Genomic DNA, 27269 nt, shown 5'->3' with positions numbered 1-27269 from the left:
TTTAAAATTATAATTTAAAATTATTTTTATTTTATATATATTTTTTATAAAAAAAATATTATAATGAATCGCGAACTTAATTTGAATTATGACACGAATCTCTTCTGATCATTATTAGTAGGTTTGAATCAAAATTTCACAAATTTTAATGTGAAAAAACACTTTAAAAGGACTGTTTGAACCGTGATTTAAACCCTTATATCAAATGAGTAGTTGATTCATAACTTTCGAGTTTAGAAGACGTTTAGTTCATGAATTAGAATCATGTGATTAGAACTATTTTTTATTTACGTGTATTTTTTGTGAGAAAAAAATACTGTAGCGAACCATGAACTATGATTCAAATCATGATTTTCGTTACAATGCATCTATTTTTTTTTTCCTTTTTGTATTTTATATATATTTTTTATAAAAAAATATATTATAAAAAATTATAAATAATGATTTAAAATCAATAACGAATATACGAAACGTGCGTCACTTCCGTTCCTCATCCTTAGTACTAGTAGAGTAGTGTGTCTCCCGCTACACAGTTCCCAAAGTCTTAAACCCAAACCAAAACGGCAAAACCCTCCATTGTTGTCAAACAAGAAGATTAGATTTTACATTTTCATTACACCTAAGAATTTGGACTTTGGAGAGTTATTGACTCAGCTGAAATCACTACCTCTATCTATGGCGTCTCTCTCTTTCACTCGCTTTCTTTCACTACCCAGGTTCTTCTCTCACTAATCCTTTATTTACTTGTTATTTCTTATTTTAAACAAAAAATAAATATTATTTCTTTGTTGAAATCCACTCTGTTGCTTTAACTTCTGCTCAAAGGAAATCGATTGAAAGAACCGGAATTTATGGATGGGTTTGGGATGAAATCTATAATAGAAATGACAAAAAAAAGGATAATTTTGGATAAACTTCTAAAACCCTGAAATGAAATTCGACTGTTAGGTCTTTAATGGAAGATGAAATAGTTAACTTTTTGTCTGACTAAAATACGCAGGTGCCAATCGAATTGGCGGTCGTATAATCCGCCGCAGAAGTTTGTTCAACTCGAGGGGTTTAGATTGCAGAATAGCAAATGGGCAATTGCAGCTAGAAAGAAACTTGCGGTGGATTCGGCCGGGGAGGCCTCCGATGGAGATGAGGTAGTAGTGAAGAAGAAGAAGAAGACGTCAAAGACTTCTAAGAGAACTAGGAAGAAAGCGGTGGTGGAAACGCCAGAGGAGAGTTCTGATTTGGAGGTAACTAGTGATGGGGAGAGTGTGGAAACTGCAGTTTCGGCGGCTGGCAAAGATACGAAGAGATCTCCGTGGAGGACTCGGAAGAAAGGTAGTATCTTAACTAGTTTTTATATTCCTACCGCGCATAATCCTTAACTAGAGGCTTTTGTATTAGAGAATGCCTATTGGTAGCGTGTTTCTAAACGTCAAATCAATGTTAAAATTATATCAGAATAAAAAAATGTGTAAATATGATGGAGTCTTATGAAACTTTGATTTTTTAGAAATATTCACTGTCAATATTATTTATTTGTTTTTGAGTTCATATCGCTCATAAGCCTTAATATATAGCACAGGGGGCTTCTATAAGTAGAGAATGCCTACCGGTAGCGTGATTCTGAATGTCAAATCACGGTTGATAAATCATATTGGAATAAACAATATGTAAATACGGTGGAGTCTGGTGAAACTTTGGTGGCTTAGCAATTCATTATCAATAGGGGTACTTTTTGTACCCTACTGTGGAATTCCCCTATGTCTCAATTGGTTAGCGCCAAATTTAAAAGCTTGTTTGTTATTGTCCAGCTTCATCTGCTGCTACTACTAGCTCGGATGAAGTGAAGACTGAGAAGAGGGTAAGGGGTAGGAGGAAGACCAAGCAGAAAGAGGCTACTGCCGAAGATTTGGTCAGTAAGAGTGAAGTGAGTGAGACTGAGGAGCCAACATATGCTGCAAATGCCGAGGAGGAGAGTGATGAAGAACTGAAAATAGATGAGGGAGAGGATATTAGCTTCACATATGGTTGGCCCCCTCTTGTTTGCTGTTTTGGAGCTGCACAACATGCTTTTGTACCATCCGGAAGGCTGGCTAATAGGCTAGTAGATTATGAAATACATGAAAGAATGAAAGATGCTTTATGGTCCCCCGAAAAATTTGTGAGGGCTCCAGGGGGTTCCGCAGGAAGTGTTGCAATTGCCCTTGCGAGCTTGGGCGGTAAAGTTGCTTTCATGGGAAAACTTGGGAGTGATGACTATGGTGAAGCCATGCTGTATTATATGAATGTCAACAGTGTTCGGACCAGATCAGTTCGCATTGACAGTAAAAAGGCGACAGCGGTATCATATATGAAAATTGGCAAAAGGGGCCGCTTAAAATTGACATGTGTCAAACCTTGTGCAGAAGATTCTTTATCAAAGTCTGAAATCAATATTGATGTTCTGAAGGAGGTAAAGGATTTCAGTCTCATTCTGAAAAGATATTGTTACTCATACACTTGGACTGTTGGTCTTTGTTTTCAGCTCATACGCTAATTTTTGTTAATTGGTTGATGTTCTGCATCTTTTATCCATGAGTCATGGTTAAACATTGAACTTGGAAGTTGGATCCATCTGAAAAAGGGTCTTTGATTGGATCACTCAAATTTTTATTATGTCTCTTTTATCCTTCAATTTGAAATAGAAAGGGTCTTTTTTTTATTATTTATTTATTGTTTCATGGGCTTCTGAAGACTGGAATATTATACTATGATCATTGCTTTTCTGATAGTTGCTTTTTGTTTAAAAATTTTTCAATTTTCCTTCACGTCATTCTGGATGACTTATTGATCAATTTAAAACTATGAAAAGTATATAGATTACTTTTTTTTCAAACCGCATTGTGGGTTCTGCATAAATTTTGGCTTTTGACAACCTATTATGCAGGCGAAGATCTTCTACTTCAGCACGCATTCTCTTCTTGACCCAAACATGAGATCAACTACATTGCAAGCCATCAAGATTTCAAAGAAACTAGGGGGAGTTATTTTCTATGACGTAAACCTTCCATTGCCACTGTGGCTCTCTAGTGAAGAAGCCAAAAGTTTCATACAACAAGTATGGAATCTTGCAGATATTATTGAAGTTACTAAGCAGGAACTTGAATTTCTCTGCGGAATCATGCCCTCGGAAGAATTTGACACCAAAAATAATGACAAGGTAAAATTTATCCATTATAAACCAGAAGTGGTTGAACCACTTTGGCACGAAAATCTCAAGGTATTGTTTGTGACAAATGGGACCTCTAAGATACACTACTACACTAGAGAGCACGATGGGGCTGTTCGTGGGATGGAAGATCCCCACCTTACTCCGTTTACTCGCGATATGTCAGCGTCTGGAGATGGAATCATTGCAGGTATTTTAAACTTTGAGCACAATCATTTTCTTCTCTTCAAGTTAAGAGTACTTTACCGGATCAGAAATCATGAAACACTTCTAGATTTGTTTTTCCTTTTGATGGTAGTTAATATATGCATGTAAAAGCTTTTAAGAGTACCAATCACTGCCTTTCACGAATGATGTACCAACAATGGGTTGGTGCAGTGGCAAGATGCCTGATTTTCTTCTATTCCCAGTATGTCCCTGTGTCAAAATCATGGTAGCCTCAATATAGAGGCCTTGCCTGACCAATGGGCTATGCAGCATTGGACCCATGGTGGTTTGTCTGAAACTGGGCTCATTCTTCAATTAGAATTAGGTCGGACCATTTCTGTTCTATTAGTGGGTCCTGAGATTTTGGGGATGGGGACAAAATGGTACCATTGATTCCCTTTAATTCAGGAAAAAAAAAATGATATGAAAATCTTTTAGGACCATAGTTACTATCTTCCACAACCAGAATGCTAATAATCTTTTGTGACGTGTTATTTTCAGCACTCCTGAGAATGTTAACTGTTCAGCCGCATCTAATAACTGACAAAGGCTACTTAGAGCACTCAATCAAGTATGCAATTGATTGTGGGGTCATAGACCAATGGGCGCTTGGAAGAGTGCGTGGCTTCCCTCCAAAAGATGATATGGAAGAAGTGGTTCCGGATGAAAATGGCATAAGGTCAATAACAGAAAAGGAATACCGCACAATAGTAGAGCCTGTCAGTTGATCCTGCTTGTAGCAATGACAAACATAATTTGTGCATTATATTCTCTATGGAGGCTCCAAAATTTTCCCCCTTGTAAAGTGAGTTCTTTTTTTATTTTTTTATTTTTCCCTCTTTTCTTTTTGACAACTGGGACGTGTACCTTTAGTTGTGAACCGCCAATTTTGTATTCCATTGATAGATCACAATCTCACTATTCTTTTAGAACTGCTCTGTGCCCTCCACCAAAAGGGATGTTTCAATTCTGCAACCTTTTATTCTAATTTGTGGAGTAATTTGCATTATCATGTACAACTCAGACAAAAGTTGACAGATTACTCTTCTTGACTTGTGGAGTAATTTGCATTATCATGTACAACTTAGACAAAAGTTGACAGATTACTCTTCTTGACACACACACACACACACACGAAAATACTAACTTGGGTGACAAGGATACATGTGGTTCTTGTCAATCAAAGTGCCTATTTAATTATGGCTGGAACATTGTGTACGACAACATATCTAATCTTTGATAGAGAGATACAATAATTTATGTACATTAAAAAAACAATGTAAATCCCACACCCTCTAGAGTCCTTATCTTGGAAAGGATTGGAAATATTACGTTGCTTTCATCGATTAATTTAGGATGGTTCAGAGTAGGTGAAGAAACTATTTCTTTTATTTATTTATTTTTTAAATTTTGGAGTATGGTACGATGTCAAATTACCTATAGTTGGACAACATTTGTTATTTATTCATTTTTCAAATCAGGTAAAGTGGTACAAGACCACTTGGGCATCACATTCAAGAAGTGATAACTATAGGTTGAACAGCCTCCTAACTTACTTTTTTCACTTTGTTTCCCACATGCAGCTAATAATTGCCCAAGACAACATATGGCCTCCCAAGCTTTAATTAATATAGCCAAAATCATCTCCTTATCTGTTTCCCATAACTCAAAAGTCAATATATATATATATATATATATATATATATATAAAGCAGCAAATTATACAGCATTATCTGATCTGTTACAATTTATAACTAACAATGCTCAGAAGCTTTGTATTGTTGTCATATTATCAAGTGCTGCCTTGTGTAAGAGATTTATCTTAAGCCTAAAGGAGACGAGCTTTTCTCTTGAGGCCCCAGTTTTATTAAACTTTAGTTAACAAAAAGGATGATTACACTTCTCGAACCCCATAGAGAAAATGGAAGAAAGAAGAAAATAAGACCAAGGCAAAATGGGGAATTTTACCCAAAGGCAAAAGAAAAACAAAATAAGGGATCGAATGGAAGAGAAAAATGAAGCACAAGCGTCGAATCCCTCCACTAAATACAAACACACATTTGGTAATGAAGAGATCGACCCTAATCAGAAAATTGAAAACCATCAAGTTTTGAGGCAGCAGGTTTGTCTAAAAACCACACCAACTTCCCTTTTGTTGGCTGGACTATCCTCGCAGGCACCAATGGACAATCGGGTCCAACATCATCGATCGCCAAGTGTACAGCATCCGCTTTGCTGTCTCCAGTCACGACCACCGCCACGTTGGAAGCGGAGTTGATGACAGGCAAAGTGAAAGTGATCCTCTCAGGGGGTGGTTTGGGGGAGTCAGTAATGAAAGTCACCCATTCATTTTTCTCATCGAGTACCGGGTGGTTGGGAAAAAGAGAAGCAATATGGCCATCCGAGCCCATACCAAGAAGGATGAGGTCAAACTTGGGGCAGTCGCTTATGTCGGACACGCTGATTACACGAGATTTCACCAACTGCCGAATAGCAAACTCATACTCATTGGCAGCCTCCTCTGCTGACACCGAGTCATTGATAGAATGCACATGACTATGAACAATTGGTACCTGCATAACGAAAACAGCAGTTGAGATTATAGAGGGCTGGTGAACATAAGTGAAAAATAGAAGGCAATACTATATATATGCATAGCTAGAAATCAAGTGAACTATAAATGGCTATCTTGGTTGGAATCTTCACTTCTAGTAGATAAAACATTTATGCAGGGTGAACAAAGCCAATGAACATAGTGCTTGGAAACGACAAATAGTGTAAAATCTGGTATATCAGGTACATGGGGATAGACGAGTTGTGTCAGCTCTGTTATACTCAACTCAATACCTTGAAAACCTCTTAGATTGTAACAGTATCATGCATCTTTAAAGAAAGAAGAACAAAAGAAAAAAAGTCATTGGTTGTTTTTGCCATGTTGCAGTTTCCATATTAGTTAAACTGCTCCAATTCAAAAAGTTTAAAGAGACTAATCTGCCTTTTCTAAGTTCAAATACACAATGAGCACAAATTTTAATTTCCACATTCATTCTCTTATCTGCTAGCTTATTTAGTTTTGGCATGCTGCTCCTCTACTGAATTATGTAAATTTGTTGGCAAAGCTCAAAAGTCAAGGGTGAAACTTTACAATACGTAACAATCAAAGTTTAAAAAAAAAAAAAAAAAAAAAAAAAAAAAAAAACAAAAAAAAAAAAATTTAAAAAAAAAAAAAAAAAAAAAAAAAAAGAAAAAAAGAAAGTAATATGGAGCCTGCTTGTTATTTACACTCCAAAAATGCTTAAGAATCCATGCTCTACATTTAAGTAGTTTCACATCAACCGAATAAAAAGCCTAATATCCACATATCAAAAAACGGCAATGGTGTACTATAGTTTATTCATTTCAGGAGATTTACACCCAACAATTTTACTGCTTTTGGAATTAACTGGTCTTATCATCTTCCCATCAAAATGGTTCAATCTTGTGCAACATGGAGTATTATGGAGATTACGAGCTCCAACGACGCAGATTCGAGAATGTAAGAAGAAAGGCCAGAAAAAATATGCCTCTTGTAGGTGATAGCCCCAGATGGAGCAAAAAGGTGAAAGAGAAATGTGCAGCCAACACAAAGTAAACAAACGACAATGGAACTTGTTAAGGACGGGTAAGAAACAACAAGAATGGAAGACCAACCACCATTCCAAGAGGGCAAAAAGGCATTTACGTTTAAGAAAACATTTTCTCCAAAGGGAAGGAGTACTGAAGTACCTATAAGGTAGCTTTACAAAAACTTGAATGCCTATTTAAGTAACATGGTTTTGGAAGAGATTTGGCACTAGTTATATTTCATGTTAGTTACTCTCTTGAGTAAATTTTAAAATTTGAATAAGGGATCTGAACAAATTTGAGCTGGATTTGACATTACACCACCACATCCCCACATGCAACACCTAAATCTACTAATTCTATATGTAAAGAGATCCTCATCTTCTTCCCTCATGTAAAGAAAAATGCATGAAATGCTCAAAAAGAATAAATAAGAAAAAACCAAAAAGTGGGACAAACCTTGGAGAATAGACCATCCTTGGCAAGCTTATAATTGCTATCGGCATGGTTTTTGGCCACAACACGCTCATCCGCCCAGAAAATGTACCATTTTGCCCAGTCTACAGTCTTGTTATAAGGAGCTTCACAGAGTTTTCTGTTTTCCACCACAAATTTAAACCAAAAAAAAAAAAAAGGAGACCAAAATCATAAAACAAAATAAACCAAACTTTGGTAAAAGGAAGGGCATTTGAATGATACCCCATTAAGCCAATGAGAGAACCACCAGATATGGCAAGAGCAAAGACACCTCTCTCCTTCACTGAAGTCTCTGATAGTTCAGCTATATAGTCTGCCAAATCAGTTCCAAGCTCATCCAAGCTTTCATGAATTCTCAACTCCTTATCTTTATCACCCCCCAAAACAGACATGCTTCCCACAATTTTACCACTGTTACTTGGAAAAAAAACAAAAAAAAGAAAAAAGAATTGAATATCATTTTCATAGGAAAAAAATGTAAAACAGAAAAACTATTGTTAGCAATAGCAGGGAATTTGTCAAAAGGAAAAGGAAAATAACATGACATGGAATGGCATTGAATGATAATAGGAAACAAAAAAATCTGCATAAATTATAGTCTATATCAGGATTAAATTATTAAAAATTGCAATTTTCAGATTGTTGAAACGAAATCAAGACTTCATCAAAGTCGCTTTTTGTCTTAATTCGCAACAAAAGAGGAGGATGATCATACTTTAGAGATCATCAACATGAAACAACCCCAAATGAATTTGCCATGGCAAAACAAGATAAACCCAGATCGTGAAACAATCTAAATTCTCATTTCATTAGAGAGAGAAACTTACAAAGTCGAAAAAAAAAAAAATATATATATATATATGTATATATATGTAAAACAGAAACAATCTCATGCAGTATAAAACATTGAAAGTGCTTACACTAGCAAAACAACCAAACTGACAAAAAAAAAAAAAAGAAGGGATACTTACAAAAACGAAGGAAGAGAGGAAAATGAGGAGAGAGTGGCAGAGAGAGATAAAAGTAAGAAACTGACGAAGATGGAAGGTGGGTATCAACACGAAATTGGTAAGTAGTATATATAATAATATCATATACAACTCTAATCCATTTAAGGACTAATATATCCATATGTGTGTGTGTTTGTGTTTGTATGTATATATTATTTTTATATCTAAACTTCACTAGAAGTTGAGAAGGAATTACCTTCTCGGCTTCCACGTGCATCCAATGATCGTGACAAAACACACACACAAACACAAAGCGCATCTCTCTCTCTCTCCAAAGTAAACGGATAAAATTAAATACAGAAACCAAAATTAATTAAGATAAAATAAAACCCATTTCTCTTTTATTTGTCTATTACAGATGATCTGGATCAGCAAATTCCTCTACTCAATAAGTCCTAGGTCCTCTGCTACAACATGTCTTAAAGAGAGGAAACATAAGGTACAAGCAATAAATAACAACAGATTTAGCTTTAAGTCTTGAGTTGAAATTTGCCAAATAAGACAAACATCACATAAATTCTAACTGATGACTAAAACTGTTGGTGTTTTTTTTTTTTTTTTTTGGAAAACACAAAGTACCCAAAAAAAAAAATGAAGAAGTCCTCAGGACCAGCCAAACGCCTGTCCAAATTTACTGCTGACAATTGTGCTGTGGTAGCTTTTTGTCTTGCAAGATCAGAACATAAATTTAATTAATTGTCTCTCATTATTTTAGTGGGATTTTATTTTCTAAGTAGTTTATAATAAACACATTATATATAGGCTTTATGGTCAAATTGTATATATAGTTGTTTTCTTTTTTGATAAGCAGCACATTAAAATCTTGATGTTTTCTTTTCCCTTAACTTGCTTTTAATTTTCTTTTTTGCTTGTCTCCCCCAAACCAGCTACTTTATACCTTTTATATGTTTCTTAATGTGTATTGTGTGTCTTACACTTTACCCCATCTCACCTTCTTCATCCCGCTCCCACACATTCTATCCACTGAGAGAGGTTGTACCATATATGCCTTGTATATATGTGTACTCAAAGACACCCCCAAAAAACAAAACAAAAATGTTAGATATGGTGATCATTATTGATTTTTTAATTATTTAAAAATTTTCATGTAAAATTAAATAAATCTTGATTTAAGTGTTTGAGTATAAAATTATTTACAACTAATAGTGATACGCAGTATATGTTATTGAAAAGTTTGAATAATGTATTGTTTGTCTAGACACCTTATGGCAAACTTAGAGTAAGGAGAGAAACTAAATTCAATGATACCAAAAAATAAAAAAAAATAAACAAATATGAGAATGGCGCTCAGATCCAAGCTCATTACACTAAAACTTTTTAGTATTTAAGTTGAGATTTTCTTTTTCTTTTTCTTTTTTTTCTCTTTTGATAATGAGAAGATAATACTCAAAATATCTTTGTGTTTTATCAAAATACTACCGTCATCTCTCTTGTTATATAAATTTCCAAAATACTCTCTGTTCATAAAAGCATACCCCAAAGCACCACCTGATCAGTGTAATTTTTTAAAAATGTCATGATTACCGTTTCCAATTTATATTAAATGTTATTTTATATATGATTTAACTAAAAATTTAAATAAAAACTTTTAAAAATGTTTAAATAAATATTCCAATCAAATAAATACTTCAATTATCTTGATAATTTTTCATTTTTTAAGATAGATTTTATTATTTAATATTTTGGTTTAATAATATTTTAAATTGTATTTATTAAAGATTAGAAATGGTAATTTTGGTATTTTAAAAAATTTAGTTACTTTAAAAGTGTTTTGGGTTTATTTTTATAAACACATGAATGTTTTAGGTATTTACATAACAAAAAAAAAAGTAATAGTAATATTTTGAGATAATATAAGTGGTATTTTGAGCATTATCCTTTAATAGTCAAGTAGAGAAATTCAAATGCTACTTACATAAAAAGTATCCATCATAACTAGGCGATTGGCATATGGCTCCATTTTTGTCCCCGGGGTCCATGATGAGATGTTGATCAAGGATCAGGACAAGTGTCATTAGCACTATCTATTTATTTTTGCAAATTTTTTCCTTTTATTAATTGAGTTACATGTGAATACAATTAAAAAATAACTTTTAAATTTAATTTCGGATCAAAACATATAACCTCTTTAAAAGTCACGTTCATTAACTGGAGCAAATGAAAAAAAATATTTAAAATAATAACATCAAAAAGAGTTAAAGTTATATATAAATTTTTAATTAAAAAACTTAAACGTGGACATAATTGAGACGATTTATTTAAAAAAGTGTCAAATAAAAATTAAAAAAATAAGAAAAGAAAAAGAAGAGAGGAGGTGCTGCCATCGTGCCACGTGGTAGTATGGGAGAAAAGAGTTATCGCCATTTTTAAATATATTTTTCCTGAAATTTTTAGATATGTTTTTCATAAATTTATTTCAAAGGATTTTTCGATTGAATTGAGAACTACATGTTCTTTTGTCTAAAAAACTCAAAAAAAACAACTCAAGTTTTAATTTTATTCAAGTTCACGTTCTTTTAAGTTTTAACTTTATTTAATTTTACTCAACTTTATTCAAGTTCTAACTTCAACTCAAGTTATAATTCAAATTCAACTCAAAAACTACACTCAAGTTACACTCCAAAAGAACAACCTTTTGTTTTTTTTATTTGTTCCCCACTTTCTAGCTTTAACCAAGACAAAGCTGCTTGTTTTTCTTTCGAGTAAGACCATGATACATATTTTTCGTTTTCAGGTGTTAAATAATGTTTATACCCATTGAAATATTAAAATTTTTATAAGTTAGTAATTAGCGGAAAAAGAATAAGTGCGACTTAAATAATTTATTTCATATCAAATGGTTGAAAAAATAAATGAAAGTATTACAGTCTTATTTACTTTATAAATTTAAATTTTTAATTTAAATTAAGATATGATATATTTTAAAATTTTTTAATTATAATAAAAAAATTTAATATGTTATTTTTTAAAAATTTTTAATTATAAAATTAATTAAAATTTTAAATTAATAAAATGAATGAGACGTGAAAAACATAAATTGTTATCTTTGTAACTATTCCTTAATTATAAAAAGCAAAACTTTATGTCACTTTTCATATACAGCGTTTGCACTGAAGATATCATTGTCAGCCATCATTTTCTTTAGTTTTCCGATCCAACCTCCACCACCACATATTAGAAAAATAATATCACTTGTGTTTAGAGAAAAGATTCATATTATAATTTAAATCATAATTCATAATTTATTATAATATTTTTTTTTTATAAAAAATATACATAAATTAAGAATAATTTTGAACTCATGAACATCTACTTTTTAAAACGTTGATGCAGCGCGTGTTTATTGCATTGTGATAGATCAGACAACAATGTTGTTTGTGTTGCCATGGGCACTGCAATGCCCCAAACAGGCGCTGCAGCGCCTGATCGAGTGAGCCTGCGCTCTGTAGCGCCTTTCTTGCTGCTGCCACTGTCCTACTGGTCATGGTAAACCCGATGCAATGGGTTTTTCATCCGTTGTAGCGGGTATTCTGTAAAAACTGTGCATATGTGTGTGATTTGTGATTTGAAACGTTACGAACTATTGCATCTATTGATAATATGATTTCAAACATATATGAACACTTATTAACAACAAATATAATTATTATAATATATGCATTAATCCATAAAGAAATACATTTACATTAAAAATGTACTTTTATGTGAATGATTGTGATATTTAAAGAGGATGTATTTATTCATAAAATGATATCTTTATCTTTATTAATTTTTTAAAAAATTTACAGACTTAATTTATATTGTGAAATACAATATTATTACTAGATATTATGTTAAAAAATTTATTGTATCTTAAAAATAATTTACCATTAAAACTCATAACAACCTTTAAAAAGTAATGACAAATAAAAAAATATATTTATATACGTTTCAAACTCTTTTATTTTTACAAACTGATGGGGTCTTGGCATTGTTAACTACTTTTGGTGAAAAAAACCGTAAAGGAAGGAGCCATGGACCATGGCCTGTGCCTTTGCTGACGTCTCCTATTTCCACCTTTTTCATTTCTCAAGTTTGACAAGAAACAAACACCTCTTGTTATGCTCTTGAATCCCACTTCCTTATTGAACTAGTTCTTGAGAGCAACTTCTCAACTTTTCACTGTTATAATAGCATTTGGTGGGAGAGGCAATACATATACACATACATAATAATATATATATATATATTATTTAATAACCAAACTATTTCATTTCCATTTTCGTATGAATCGAACTATGAGAGGAGAAAATAAGAATGAGATGATAAAAGGACTTTGAAGATTTGGAAAGATGCTCTTCTACCACCAAGTCTAGTGGCTCAATTGGTAAAAGTATTATCATGGTTGGGTCTTCGGCTAAAAGTTCAAGTGTTAAGTAATCTTTCTTAAAAATCTTATTTGTAAAAACTTGCTCCTTTTAATCTAATACTCGATTTAGTGTGCCTAAGATTATACCCCCACATATCTTGATTGTTAACACATTCAGTGGGCAGAGGTTTTCCTTCTGATTTTTTATTTCAGCCAAAAAAACAAAAAACCAAAGAAATCATATTTGCAGTGCAGCTGAATTCTTAATCATAGTCTTTTAGACAACAAAACTAGACCTTCTCAGAAAGCAACACATTGTTGACTTGCAAGCAATAACCCAACATAAAACTTTAAGTGATGTACTTTTGAACTCCTAAAGATCTCATCGACCATTTTTCTGATTTCTATTGATTGGAGTAATGGAAATATTTGTCTTGTAGTCACATGCGTATACAGTTACTACAAGCCATCTATTACGTACTACAGTGGAGCTAAGTCACATATTGATCTTTAGTGGTCCTAATTTATGTTTTGGATGGTGCACTTCTTCAAGAACTAAAAATCATAAATTTATGTTGGGGTTGGAAGTTTTCTTCCACTACATACAAAACCCACTAAAGATTAAATAGTACATAGTCAAATAGGCTAAGAGAAATACTAATGCAATCTAATATCAAAATGGCTGATAATGAAAGAATTTATAATCTCCCACTCAAGAATTCTTTTGTGGGACCAAAAAAAAAAAGAAAAAAGAAAAGAAAAAAAAAAAACACTAGCGTGTGGGGATCTAAGTTCAGCAAATTCTGCTCTTTCAACCACCAAACTTACCCTTTCATATTGCACAACACATCGTATCTTTGATTACTTTAGAATAAAAAGCAAACTAAGATCATTGAATAACAACAAAAGGGCATTGCAACGTATACAAGTGGTAAATAACAAATTCGAATAAAAAAGATTCTTTCCTTGAATTTGCTCCGTTGCATTCTAGATTAATAAAACCCTTTTAATAATGCTCTTGTTTTCTCTAGGTTAAGTTAATGCACGTAGGTCCAAAATAAGGCCAAATTTGACTTACATTCTAGATTCTAATAAGGTCACTCCTTTAATCATGCTCTAGTTTTCTCTTGGCTATTAATACAAGAAACCCCAAAAATAAATAAATAAATAAGTTGCCAAATTTGACTTGTTGGCTTATGGCTAGAACTCGGAAGGCACATCCTATTTTAATTTTTTCCTCAAAGTCTAACACCCATCAGATTCAGGATTTTTAACATTGTGGTCCCCAAATATAAGTAGGGGCTTTCTGCGGTAGGTCTGGTAGTATAAGTTTTTAACTGTTAAATCTAATTAAAATCACATTAAATTAAAAAAATATATGTATAACAAACAAATTTTGATATAAATTAAAAAAATTAGTGAACTACATATAATTTATTTTTTATGGTCCTATCAGAAAAACTCCCATATAAGTAATATTAACTCTATGATGACTAATATATGTTTCTGTATAAAAGCATCTAGATTTTGCTATAATTCCATATCCTCATTAAAGGTAACAATCATAGAATACATTAGCACTCAGTTTAATCTATGGAGAATAATTAGTCAATGCTTTAGGCTTTAGCAAAGATCCAAGTCCCAAATCCCTACAGTTGAACTAGATTTTATTTCTAAGAACAAAGAGCAAAGCAAGTTACGCATGCACTCAAGCAGCATTTCCTATTCTAGGCCAATTTTAGAGTCTCCTGTTCCAAAATTATTTAGGATTTTTCTTTTTCCCTATTTATTATTTCTTTGTAATTTGTGAGGCTAGTTATTTTGTTTAGTTTATTATTTCTAGCTAAGATTTGTCAACTTTTAAATTCCGAGTTACGTGGTTTGAGTTCAGTTCTTCTACTATATATTATCAAAGTTTTGGACAAATAATGTTTTAAAAATATTCTTTAATTTGAGACAAATTTTATTCCAAGAACAAAGAGAGTATGGAAAATTTCTCTCTCTCTCTCTACTCCCAGAATTATCAATTGCCAACCCACCAACTTGAACAGGAAAGCAATCAATCAAACATTTATGGTAATTAATCGTTTGATTATTATGGTTGACATGCTTGTTAGGTCTTAGAATCCATCAACCAAAAACTAGGTTCCTGTTCAGCATTGAATCTGAAAGTGCGACTGATGATCATGTATTACAGGCATATAATAATCAGTTTTCTTCCAATGGATTTCTTGTTTTATTTGTCTTGAAAATTTTCAGGTGCTACAGCACATATTTGTGATTGATCCTAATTATGTTGATACACTCTTGGGCCAGTAGGTTAACAGTTCAATTTTTTTTTTCTTAAAAAAAGTAGTTAATAACATATTTTTAAAACTAAATCTAGTATATTTAAAATTATTTAAAATAAATAATAATTTATGTGATAAATAAATTATTTACTGCATGATGAGTAAAAATATTTTTTTCACGTAAATTTTATTTTTACAATTAATAAAAAAATTTCTACATAAATAAAATTTTTTACTACGTAAATTATTTTTTATCAGTCATAAATGAATTATTTACATAATAAAAATAATTCATTTACCATAACAGATAATTTTTAAAACCGTTAATTTATTTTTTGAAGTCCTACCAAAAAAAATATATGTATGATAAAACATAATATTGTAACTATGCTTAGACAATGCAAATTTTCAGACTTCTGTTAAGTGTTGTAGTAATGTTTTTTTTTTTTTTGGGCATCAGCTTGGGAGGACTATGTTCATCAACTGTTCAAACGTCACGCTCACATTTCTTTTCATAGTCAACATCTTCATTAAATTTCTTGATGGGTACATCTGTTTGAATTCAAGTATCCTAATTGGATTTTTTAGGAATATCATCATTTCATTATGACAACATTAATACTTTCCACTTTGGAAGTCACATTGGGCTATTGAAATTCTTATCAGCGGCTTCTTTTTGTTAAACTTTCTTAAGCTATGATTGAAACTGTTATTTCACTAATGTCAAACTACAGTATAGTTCCTCCTTCTGAAGAACATACAGTTGTTAGGCTGTCTTCCAAAAGGTATAAACATGTTATTATTATTTTTTATTTTGCCAGGATTTTATTGTTCGGAAAGATTTTTTAGTGTGGATTTTTAACATCAAATCATATAAAAATTATATCCAACTCAAATATATGAAACTGATATCAATCTGATAATTCCAAAAATGGTTGAAATACCACATTCATTAACCATACAGGAGAAATATTTACAAAGCTAAGTTAGCTAACCGTTGTTGTTGTTATTATTATTATTATTATTTACCACTATTATTATTATTATTATTATTATTATTATTATTATTATTATTATTATTATTATTCACAAAGTATTAGCATACGTCTCTTTCTACCCAAATAACTGACAAAATGAATAAGGGGCTTGAAAGAAAAAGAACAGGAGATGAGATAACTTACCTGACAATTCGATAAAAATGTTTTTCACTTATTATCCCCACATATATTGGAAGATATTTACTGCTCAAATAAGCACTAAAAAAGCTCTGCTAGAAATGCCAATTTGCCAAGACTCTGGTTGAATTCATTATGGGGCTGTTTTCAATACATTCAAATTTTTGCCCATTTTGTTATTTTCGTGTAGATGTTAACAAAACTAAATTGTTTTTGCAACAAAAAATGTAGCCTAAGAAAAGGACCCCTTAGTGCATAGTAACTTTAGGGTATGTCTGGTGTACCGTATTATTTTGTATTATATTATATCATATAACGTTGTATTATATTGTATAATTTTTATATAATACGGTGTTTGGTTGGTGATATTATTAAACATCATACTATTTTTACTATTGTAATCTATTTATGTATTAGTTTGTAATAAGATAAAATTTAGACCTAATCATAATCTAATTAGACTCTAATCTCGACCCAAACCCAACGTTTAGAGAAAGTAAGGGAGAAAGTAGAGTTGCCACATAGGGGTCTTTATATAATTTTTAAAAAATTTAGGGGTCAAAATGTAATTTTTAAAAAATATAAACTCAACATCACTCTAGTCCTGAAACTCAACCCCAACGTCGGTCCCAAAACTCAACCACGAGCCTTGATATTTGTAAAATATTTTATATGTTTTTAATATAATATTTTAAATTAAATTGCATAATACAGTTTAATACATAATTTTTTTTCATATTAAATATCGCACTTCGTATTATATTAATTTTAAATTTCGTATTAAATTATATAATATATAAATGTCACTAATTATTATATTATTATTAAGTAATATAATACAGAGTGTTTATAAAGTATATTAACATCTTAGTTAGCTAGCCAATAGAGTTGGGTAACCTAATCAGCATTAGTCCCATTATAGAAGAGGAAAAGAGGAAAAAAAAAACAAAAAGTGTCTAAATCACATTGGTGTAAGATGAAAACAATCCCACTTGTTGTTTTGTGGTCCACTTATCTATAATGAGCCTACTCCATTACTTTGGAGGCCTGCCAAAGATGGACATATTCTCTTTTCAATGACGCAACTCTTTCACTTTGATTTTTTATTTTATTTTATTTTTATTTTTTGTGTTTGAATTATTCATGTTACGAAATATGACATGCATATGTTTCGACGCAAACGATATTACATGAATATTTGCCTCTTATTTCAAACACCCCCGTCTATTTTAAGGGCCCGTTTAGGTCGCTGATTTGAGTTTTTAATTCGAGTTGAGATGTAACTTTATGTGAGAGTTTTTACTGTAGCAAAAAAGTTAGATGTGACTGTTTCTGAGAGCTTTTTACTGTAGCAAAACTCGAATTCTAAACTCGAATCGGTGAAGTGAACGGGGCCATCATCTTCCATCTATTCTCATTAAAAACTCGTTTAGCTCGTTAATTTAAATTTTTAATTTGAGTTAAGATATGATTTTATGTAAAAAAATTTTACTATAATAAAAAAATTAAATGTGATTATTTTTAAGAGTTTTTTACTGTAGCAAAACTCGAATAAGTGAAATGAACATGATCTAAGATTATGACCTTCATGCTAGTGTTGATGGGTTTGTTCTATTTTGGTGAAAATTATGACCATTCAAATTTTAGTATTTTCACTATGACATTTTTTTTTTTAACTTAAGATGGGAGATTTGAACTCGCCGTCATATGATAGGGTCACATGTATAATTACCGTTAAATTATGCTCACAACTACGGTCCACATTATGACACACTTGTGAGTCATCAAATTGTATCATAATCATATTTTATTGACTAAAATCTAACGATTCAAGATTGTCCGTAGAGTTTTTTTTTTAAATATCCTATGAGAGAATTCTCCTTTTGCTGATTTAGAGATGAATCACGGATCAAAAGAATACAAAATTTTTTACGGCTTCCTTAGTGTTGCCCGCAGGGCTTTTTTTCTTTGCCTGAAGTTTTCAATGTTGACAACAATGAAAAGTCCAACCAAAATAAGTAAGAGAGAGGGAGAAAGAGGAAGAGAGAGAGAGAGAGAACAACCGAAACCGACAAGCAACCACCTCTCTCATTACTCATTAGGACAAACGGTAACTATCCCCAACTCTTTAGCTTCTTTTTCTCTTTTTTTTTCCCCCCCTTCTCTCTAATGCTTGGTGTGCTCTTTCCTTTTTCTCTTTTCAGTTTTGGAAATAACAACCCATCTCATCTTGGCATTGTTTTGACTATTGATATGAATTTACTTTTCTTTTTGGTAAAGCTCAACTTGCTGCTTCAGTTTAAATCTAAGACAAATCTGGAACTGGACGAACAATATGCACCCATTTGCAAAAACAAGATAAGCTCAGGAAAAAGTATGAAAAAAAAAAAAACAATCATCAAAATAATTGAGCCAATAGTGACCATAAGACTTCATTGAAGAAGCCACATTGCGTGCTTTGATTCACTTGTACTTGAAGTATTCAAATTTTCACTGTACAAGTAAGCTTCCATACGTTTGTGGGGACATTTCTTGAAAGTCCCTCCATTGACTTTGAGCTTGAGGTGAGCAATGATAAGAGAGAAGTGAGAGTTCAAAATTAAAAAAAAAAAAAGAGTAATAAATTACTCTTATGATCCGTTCATTTCACCGATTCAAGTTTAAAATTTGAGTTTTGTCACAGTAAAAAACTTTCAGAAACAGTCACATCTAACTTTTTTGTTACAGTAAAAAACTCTCACATAAAATCAAATCTCAACTCGAATCAACGAACTAAACGGGCTCTTAATAACTCCTACAGTTCGCCGATTTAAAATTTCAATTCGAATTGAGATGTGATTTTATGTGAGTGTTTTTAATTGTAACATAAAAGTTAGATGTGATTTTTGTAAGAGCTTTTAGCTATAGCAAAACTGAAACTGAAAACTCAAATCGGTGAAATGAACAAGTCCACTTGTCTAATGGAGAGAAGATATAATAGATTCAATGATTGCTCGGTTAGAATGAGTTGGCTCAAATTGGACAATGATATATTCTTATTAAGAGAACAGCTATGAGGCCACTTGTCCTAGAAAATTATGAGATTAGTTATGTCCATTATCAGAACTAAGTTATTCAAACACATCTTGCCGTTAGTAGAATTTGAGAGTACAGAAATAGGAGCTTTCCAAAAGGGGATTTTATTCAAAATTACTTGTGATGAAACAGAAGATGGAGTATAGATAATGGACATGTTATACAAACACTAAAAAAAATATTAAATATCTAAGCCCTTTTCACTTCAATAACAAAAATAGCTCTTGGAAAAGAGCAAATTTCACAACTGCAAGTATAGAGATACCGTCTTATGCAACCCAAATGGCAGTTTTAATCTCCAATCCTTCTGTTTTCGGCTTAAAGGTCGACCTTTGCGAAGAGGGTCCCGGTTTTCCTTCACATTAGCTAACTTCCATATGCAAGCCTCTGGTTCAAGGGAGTCCAATAGAAATACCCCATTCTTTTCTAAGCAATTAGACTCTTCACCTGCCATGTAGCATAGTTGCATAGGCATGTCCTTGAACCGTTCTAGGTCATCCGGTACCTTTAGTAATCTGATTGCCCCAGGAGTTGATACCTTCAAAACACAAATTTACTCGTTTATTCTTCATGGTATTTCTATGGCATCAAAGGAAATGTCAAATTTCAATTCAAGTAACTAGAATTTGTTCGAGTAAAAACCACAAAAGAACAACTAGCTAGCGATGCATTTACCTCAAGACCCAAATCGTCGGGTATTTCTCCAAGTGCTCCAACTTCATCTAATCTCTTCTTGTACTCCCTATTGTAGCTTTCCAGCTCCTCCGTGCTGGGACATCCATACCTGATCAAAAGCAAGATAGTACATAGTATTAGAATAACAAACACAAGAATCAAAGTCGATTGAAAAAGTGACTTATCATGTAAGAGCTTTCTCCTCATCAAATCTTGAAAGCCAACAAATGCAATAACAATTACACGAAACCACATTGAAGAAATATCAAAGGAAAACTGTTAGAAATATCAAGTTAGTTAGATAGTTAGCCATAGAATAAGGGATTCTCGGCTAGGTCCTTTATTTATGTTTTTTTTGTTATGTTAGTTCCTAGATTTGCAGTTTAGTATTTCCTTTCCTATGTATGTATGACTATTTAAGTCTTAAGTGATTTAATAAAAGATCACCGAAGTCCATTCATAAAACTTTCATGGTATCAGAGCCTCGGCTCTATAGAAACACAAAAAAACTGTGATGGAGAAAACTGGTACTGGAAAACCAACATGGTCGACGGTCACAGCAAAAACTTCGGGGACAGTTTCTACGACTACGACAAGCAGTAGTGCTGACCAACTAGGAGCAGCCATGTCCTTGCAAATTTCCGTTCACAAACTAAACGGAAAAAATTACTTGGAATGGGTACAATCGGTCAAGCTCGTCGTTGATGGTCGAGGGAAATTGGGACATCTGCCTGGAGAAGAAAAAAAACCCAAGGGAGACAGATCCACACTTCAAGACATGGAGATCGGAGAACTCATTGGTGACTGCGTGGCTTCTCAACTCGATGGAACCAGCAATTGCCAAGCCTTATATGTTCCTACGGACAACCAAGGAGGTGAGGGATTCAATCCGGGAGACGTATTCTGATCTCGAAAATTCATCTCAAATTTTCGAGATAAAAACGAAACTTTGGCAAGCAAAGCAAGGAGATCGAGACGTGACAGACTTCCATAATGAAATGGTGACATTATGGCAAGAACTGGATCAGTGTCATGATGATCAATGGGAAAATAGCCAGGATTGTGCGAGATTCAAGAAGAGAGAGGAAAATGATCGTGTTTACATGTTCCTCGCAGGTGTGAATAAGAGTCTTGATGAAGTCAAGGGGAGAATTCTCGGGCGAAGGCCACTACCGTCCATCCGTGAGGTTTTTTTAGAAGTTAGGATGGAAGAAGGCAGAAGGAAGATCATGCTTGGGAATTCTAGACTACAAGACAGATCTGAACAAGAAGGATCTGCAAGATCAACAGAAGGAGATCAAGACAGAAGGAAGAAGCCTTGGTGTGATTACTGCAAAAAATTATGGCACACCTGTGAGACATGCTGGAAGATCCACGGTAAGCCACCAGGAGGAAAGAAGCGACCCGAAAGGGCTCTTCAGACCGTGGCTGAGAATTCTCAAGAACCACAAGTTAACTCAGGATCATCTCCATTCACGAAGGAACAATTAGAACATCTTGTTAAATTGTTTCAATCTCCACAAATTTCTAGTAGTCTGTCTTGTTCCTTTGCTCAAACCGGTAATAGTCATGTCCTTTCTTTCTCATGTGTCAAATCCAATTGTTCTTGGATTATTGATTCTGGGGCAACTGACCACATGACAGGTTGTTCAAGTATTTTCTCATCCTATAAACCATGTGCAGGAAATAAGAAAGTAAAAATTGCAGATGGCTCTTTTTCAGCCATAGCAGGAATAGGAACTGTCAAAATTTCACCATCGTTTATTCTTTCCAACGTGCTGCATGTCCCTAATCTAACCTGTAATCTTGTGTCAATTAGCAAATTAACTCATGACTTAAAATGTCATGTTAATTTTTTCCCATCTCATTGTGAATTTCAGGAAATGGTCTCGGGGAAGATGATTGGCAATGCTAGAGAGTGTGAAGGTCTCTATCTTCTAGACGAAGGATCTCAATCAAATAAAACAGTCCAAGGAACCTGTTTGAAGTCTATTTCCGTTTCTAGTAACAATGAGATATATTTGTGGCACTTTAGATTAGGTCATCCTAGTTTTTATTATTTGCAACATTTATTTCCGAATCTATTCAAGAATAAGAATCCTTTTGATTTTCAATGTGAAATCTGTGCATCGGCAAAACATCATAAAGCATCCTATTCTCCACGATCATACAAGCCTTCAAAACCATTTTCATTAATACATAGTGATATATGGGGTCCATCTTGAGTTTCAACATGTTTTGGAAAAAGATGGTTTGTTGATGATCATATAAGACTGAGTTGGGTTTATTTACTAAAGGAAAAATCTGAGGTAGAATCAATTTTCAAAAATTTCTATCATATGGTTCAAACTCAATTTCAAACTAACATCCAAGTGTTTAGAAGTGATAATGGCAGAGAAAACTTCAAACATATTTTGGGACAGTTTTTTGCTGAAAAATGAATTGTTCAACAGAGTTCATGCAACAATACTTCACAACAGAATGGAGTTGCTGAAAGAAAAAATAGACATATTTTGGAAGTTGCACGGGCCCTGTTATTTACCAATAATGTTCCAAAATATCTTTGGGGAGAAGCGGTTTTAACATCAATTTATTTGATTAATCGACTGCCATAAAAAGTTTTAAAGTTTCAAACTCCACTCAGCCTTTTTCAAAAAACATTTCCAACATCACGAATATTCTCTTCATTACCTTTACGTGTATTTGGTTGTACTGTGTTTATTCACAGTCAAGATAAAACCCGAGGAAAACTTGATCCTCGAGCAACCAAATGCGTGTTTGTTGGTTTTGTAGCAAATCAAAAAGGCTTTAAATGTTAACCCTGTTTCAAAGAAAATATACATCACTATGGGCGTTTTGTTTTTTGAAAACAAACCATATTTTGCAGCTCATCTTCAGGGGGAGAATAGACATGAAGATTCGTTTTTTAAAAGTCTCAACCACTTGGATTCACCAGCCCTGGGTTCTTGCAGGTTTGAACAGATTCCTGATTCCCTGGATTTTCTCAGGATTGAACAAATCACTGATTCTCCTGAAAACCAGCAAATTTTAAAAACCAACACCACAATTCGGATTCAAGTCCCAATATTTTTTCAAATTCGGATCCAGAACTAATCAGGGATTTTGAAAACAATTCAAATTCTGTGGACTTGAATTCGAACATGGAGGAAGAATCTGTTGAAACCGAAAAAGGGAAAAACAAGGAATCTGAAATTCAAAAACAAAAGGATTCTTCAATTGAAATTCAAAATTCAGAAAGAGGTATGGCACCCATAGTATCTCAACAAATAACTACCAACGGAAATAGAAGTCAAACAGGGAAAGTATTTGGACAAATTTATGAGAGAAAGTTCCCTCATCGGAAGACAGGTACCAAAGCCTCTCAGCCTTGCCAAGAATCTAACTTAGAACCAGAAAATCCTGAAGTTTGCACCCATAGTATCTCAACAAATAACTACCAACGGAAATAGAAGTCAAATAGGGAAAGTATTTGGACAGATTTATGAGAGAAAGTTCCCTCATCAGAAGACAGGTACCAAAGCCTCTCAGCCTTGCCAAGAATCTAACTCAGAACCAGAAAATCCTGAAGTCGAGTCCTCTATTCAAAAATCAGAGTTGTCTGGTGAGTTAGATATTCCAATAGCCATCCGAAAAGAAAAACGCTCATGCACCAAATATCCCATGTCCAACTTCGTGTCTTATAAAAGGCTTTCCCCTCGTTTTTTTGCTTTCACCACTAATGTTTCTTCTGTGGAGATTCCTAACAATATACAGGATGCTTTAAAAAGTCCAGAGTGGAAGAAGGCAGTTCTAGAGGAGATGAGTGCTCTTGAGAAAAATAAGACATGGAGAGTAGAGGAGTTGCCAAAGGGAAAATCAATAGTGGGCTGCAAATGGGTTTTCACCACCAAATACCGAGCTGATGGAACACTTGAAAGATACAAAGCTAGATTAGTTGCCAAAGGATTCACACAAACATATGGTGTGGATTACATGGAGACTTTTGCACCCGTGGCTAAACTTAATATTGTTCGGATTTTGTTATCTATTGCAGTGAACCGGGATTGGCCATTGCAGCAACTAGACATGAAGAATGCCTTCCTTAATGGAGATTTAGAAGAAGAAGTCTTCATGGAACCACCCCCCGGATTTGAGGACAAGTTTGGGTCAAAAGTGTGCAGGTTAAAAAAATCTTTGTACGGACTCAAGCAATCTCCAAGAGCATGGTTTGACAGGTTCACACGATTTGTAAAAGGTCAAGGTTATGTTCAATCTCAGTCCGATCACACTATGTTTTTCAGGTTCTCTGAGGCAGGGAAGGTAGCGGTGCTGATTGTGTATGTAGATGATATCATTCTCACCGGAGATGATTTAGTGGAGATCGAAAGATTTAAAAGGGGGCTTTCCAAGGAGTTTGAAATCAAGGACCTTGGAGAACTGAAGTATTTCCTAGGTATGGAGATTGCAAGATCCAGAAAGGGCATCATTGTTTCACAACAAAAATACATCCTAGACCTTCTAAAGGAAATGGGTATGAGTGGCTGTAAACCAACAGAGACACCAATAGACCCAAATAAAAAGTTGGGAGAAGCAAAGCAAGGGGTACCGGTAAACACTTCCCAATATCAAAGATTGGTAGGAAAGTTAATTTATTTGTCGCACACTCGCCCAGACATTGCATTTGCAGTAAGTATGATCAACCAGTTTATGCATTCACCATGTGAAGAACATCTAGAGGCAGCTTATAGAGTATTAAGGTACTTAAAGAGTTGTCCAGGGAAGGGGTTGTTCTTTAAAAAGGGGGAAGACAGAAGAGTTGAAGTTTTTTCTGATGCGGATTGGGCTGGTTCGGTTACAGACAGGAAATCAACATCGGGATACTGCACCTTTGTGTGGGGCAACCTCGTTACTTGGAGAAGTAAAAAGCAAAACGTAGTTGCAAGGAGCAGTGCTGAAGCAGAGTTCAGATCAATGGCCAATGATGTGTGTGAAGTATTATGGGTTCAACGTGTACTTCAAGAGTTAAAGCAACAAGTCCTACTACCAATACGATTGTATTGTGATAATAAGGCAGCTATTAGCATAGCCCACAATCCAGTCCAACACGACATAACAAAGCATGTTGAGGTGGATAGGCATTTCATAAAAGAAAAGCTAGAGGCCGAACTCATTTGTACCCCGTTTGTACCAACAACAGAGCAACTTGCAGACATCCTAACTAAGGGATTGTCTAGACCAATGTTTGGCTCATTTGTAAACAAGTTAGGGATTATTGACATCTATGCACCAACTTGAGGGGGAGTGTTAGAAATATCAAGTTAGTTAGATGGTTAGCCATAGAATAAGGGATTCTCGGCTAGGTCCTTTATTTATGTTGTTGTTGTTATGTTAGTTCCTAGATTTGCGGTTTAGTATTTCCTTTCCAATGTATGTATGACTATTTAAGTCTTAAGTGATTTAATAAAAGATTACCGAAGTCCATTCATAAAACTTTCAAAAACAATATAGAAGGCCTTGGCAAAACAATAAAATAGTGGACAACACAAACTGAAAAGTGAAAATTCCTATTCAGACAACAAAGTTTTTCTTCTACTTTTGAACTGGGGGCGTGGAGATTCAAACTCTAGACCTCAACATTAGAGGTAAGGGTCACGCTAGGCTAAGCATGCAACCACCTATATCGATGAATGCAAAACAAATCAATAAAAAAAGAGGAGAAAATTTACTTGTGTGACAGTTTGTCCAGTCTAACATAGACATATCCTCGAGGAGTAGTCTTGAAAGCAAAGAGTTTGATGTCATCACCAAATTGTGACAAGACCTCAAGGGCAATGGAAAAGGCCCGCTCGCCCCATGGAAGACCATTCAATACAACTCCACCACCATCTCCTCCATCAGCATACTATTCATTATCAGAATCATCCTAATTAGGCATAACTAGTATAGCTAAAACATAAAAGGGTGAGTAGATTTTGCATTGGTTACCTCAGGCTCAGTTTCATCCTCGTCTTCCCATCCATCTGAAGTCTCTCCCTCTTCCCATCCATTCGAAATGTCCCTCTCTTCATTCTCTTTCATTGGCAAAAAATAAATCAAGAGCCAAAAAAGAAAGGAAAAAAAAATCAAAATAATGATGATTGTCACGAAGAAACCTGCAACAACTAAGCAAAAAGTATCGTTTTCTAATTTCAGACATTACAAGTCTAAAAAGTCTATTCCGTGAAAAATGACACATGGAATTTAAAAGCTCCGAACTTCACAAAGAACCAACAACAGCATTTTAACTTTGTAACAAAATTCAATACGGATACTACCTGTTTGGTTGCTGAGAAATGCAGGGAAATTTTATATAATTATGAGCAGGAGTGTAAATGGAAGAACCCAATTGGGAAAATAAAGACAGGTCTATTCCTAATCCAAACCTAACCAAAGCTGAAAGAAACTATATAAAACCCCATGAAACAATAAATAAATATAAAAAAAATAAATAATGTGAAGGAGAGAGAGGTGTACCTGAAAAAGGGTCGTGTTTTCCATCGACAAAATCTCTGGAGGAACTGGTTTTTAGAAACCGGAAAGTAGCGGAAGAAGAAGAAGAAGAAGAAGAAGCAGGAGAAGTAATGGAAGTGGGTCTATAAGGAAAACCAGAAGAAGGAAGGTCGTTGAGGAGGGAATGTATTTGGAGTGTGGAAAGGCGTCTGAAAGACGAAGAGGAAGTGAAGAGTCGGAGTAAATTGTTAATCATTTTCATATTAATCTTTGCCTTTCCGTCAGGCTCTTCTTCTTCCTCGTCGTCTCTATCGGCTTTAAACGGTCCGACTGTTTTCTTCCATAAAAAAAAAAGTAAAAAAAAAATGTTTCCGTTTCAGCGGTTGCCGGTGTTGGCTCTTCTTCTCTAGGACTTTCCAGTTGGATTCGCCACCGATTTTCCCCTTTGAAAGTTTGATGTCGTTTTCGCTAAACCCCCAAGTTAAACCCTAAAAAGTTTTTGCTGCCTTTTACCGTAACCATTTCCCAAATGATATTGTCAACTATATATTTTAATGTTATTTTCATTTTTGTTTTAATACATAATGATATTTAAAATATTAAATTTAACTTTTTTTATAATTATTAAGTTTTGAAAGATATTTAAAAGATGTGATTACATAAAAAAAAAAAATAAACATTTCAACTAATAACAAT

At 33.7% G+C, this 27269-nt stretch overlaps 3 protein-coding genes across 4 annotated transcripts; 1 reads left to right on the top strand and 2 right to left on the bottom strand.

The window, feature by feature from the left end:
- Window positions 1-484: 484 nt before the first annotated feature.
- On the top strand, window positions 485-4376 carry LOC21409103 (fructokinase-like 2, chloroplastic). The gene is made up of 5 exons (XM_010093296.2): window positions 485-716; window positions 1001-1329; window positions 1806-2446; window positions 2921-3392; window positions 3911-4376. The coding sequence occupies exons 1-5, from the start codon at window positions 676-678 to the stop codon at window positions 4135-4137; spliced, it is 1710 nt and encodes a 569-aa protein (XP_010091598.1). The 5' UTR covers window positions 485-675; the 3' UTR covers window positions 4138-4376.
- A 972-nt stretch (window positions 4377-5348) lies between these two features.
- Window positions 5349-8748, bottom strand: LOC21409102 (probable 6-phosphogluconolactonase 1). 2 transcript variants are annotated; one of them, XM_024162534.1, is made up of 4 exons: window positions 8696-8748; window positions 7712-7900; window positions 7472-7607; window positions 5349-5982 (listed from the first exon to the last, which is right to left on the bottom strand). In XM_024162534.1, the coding sequence occupies exons 2-4, from the start codon at window positions 7879-7881 to the stop codon at window positions 5491-5493; spliced, it is 798 nt and encodes a 265-aa protein (XP_024018302.1). In that variant the 5' UTR covers window positions 7882-7900; window positions 8696-8748; the 3' UTR covers window positions 5349-5490. The 2 variants fall into 2 exon arrangements, with proteins under 2 accessions (XP_024018302.1, XP_010091597.1); XM_010093295.2 differs by lacking the exon at window positions 8696-8748 and adding an exon at window positions 8461-8600.
- A 10764-nt stretch (window positions 8749-19512) lies between these two features.
- On the bottom strand, window positions 19513-27068 carry LOC21409100. The gene is made up of 5 exons (XM_010093293.2): window positions 26598-27068; window positions 26070-26155; window positions 25811-25986; window positions 20085-20193; window positions 19513-19947 (listed from the first exon to the last, which is right to left on the bottom strand). Exons 1-5 carry the CDS (start codon window positions 26833-26835, stop codon window positions 19651-19653), a joined length of 906 nt encoding a protein of 301 aa, XP_010091595.2. The 5' UTR covers window positions 26836-27068; the 3' UTR covers window positions 19513-19650.
- Between the last annotated feature and the right edge of the window lie 201 nt (window positions 27069-27269).

This window comes from Morus notabilis, unplaced genomic scaffold, assembly GCF_000414095.1.
Source record: "Morus notabilis unplaced genomic scaffold, ASM41409v2 Scaffold73, whole genome shotgun sequence".
In the NCBI taxonomy this organism is placed as follows: domain Eukaryota; kingdom Viridiplantae; phylum Streptophyta; class Magnoliopsida; order Rosales; family Moraceae; genus Morus; species Morus notabilis.
This window is presented reverse-complemented; position numbering and strand designations above follow the sequence as displayed.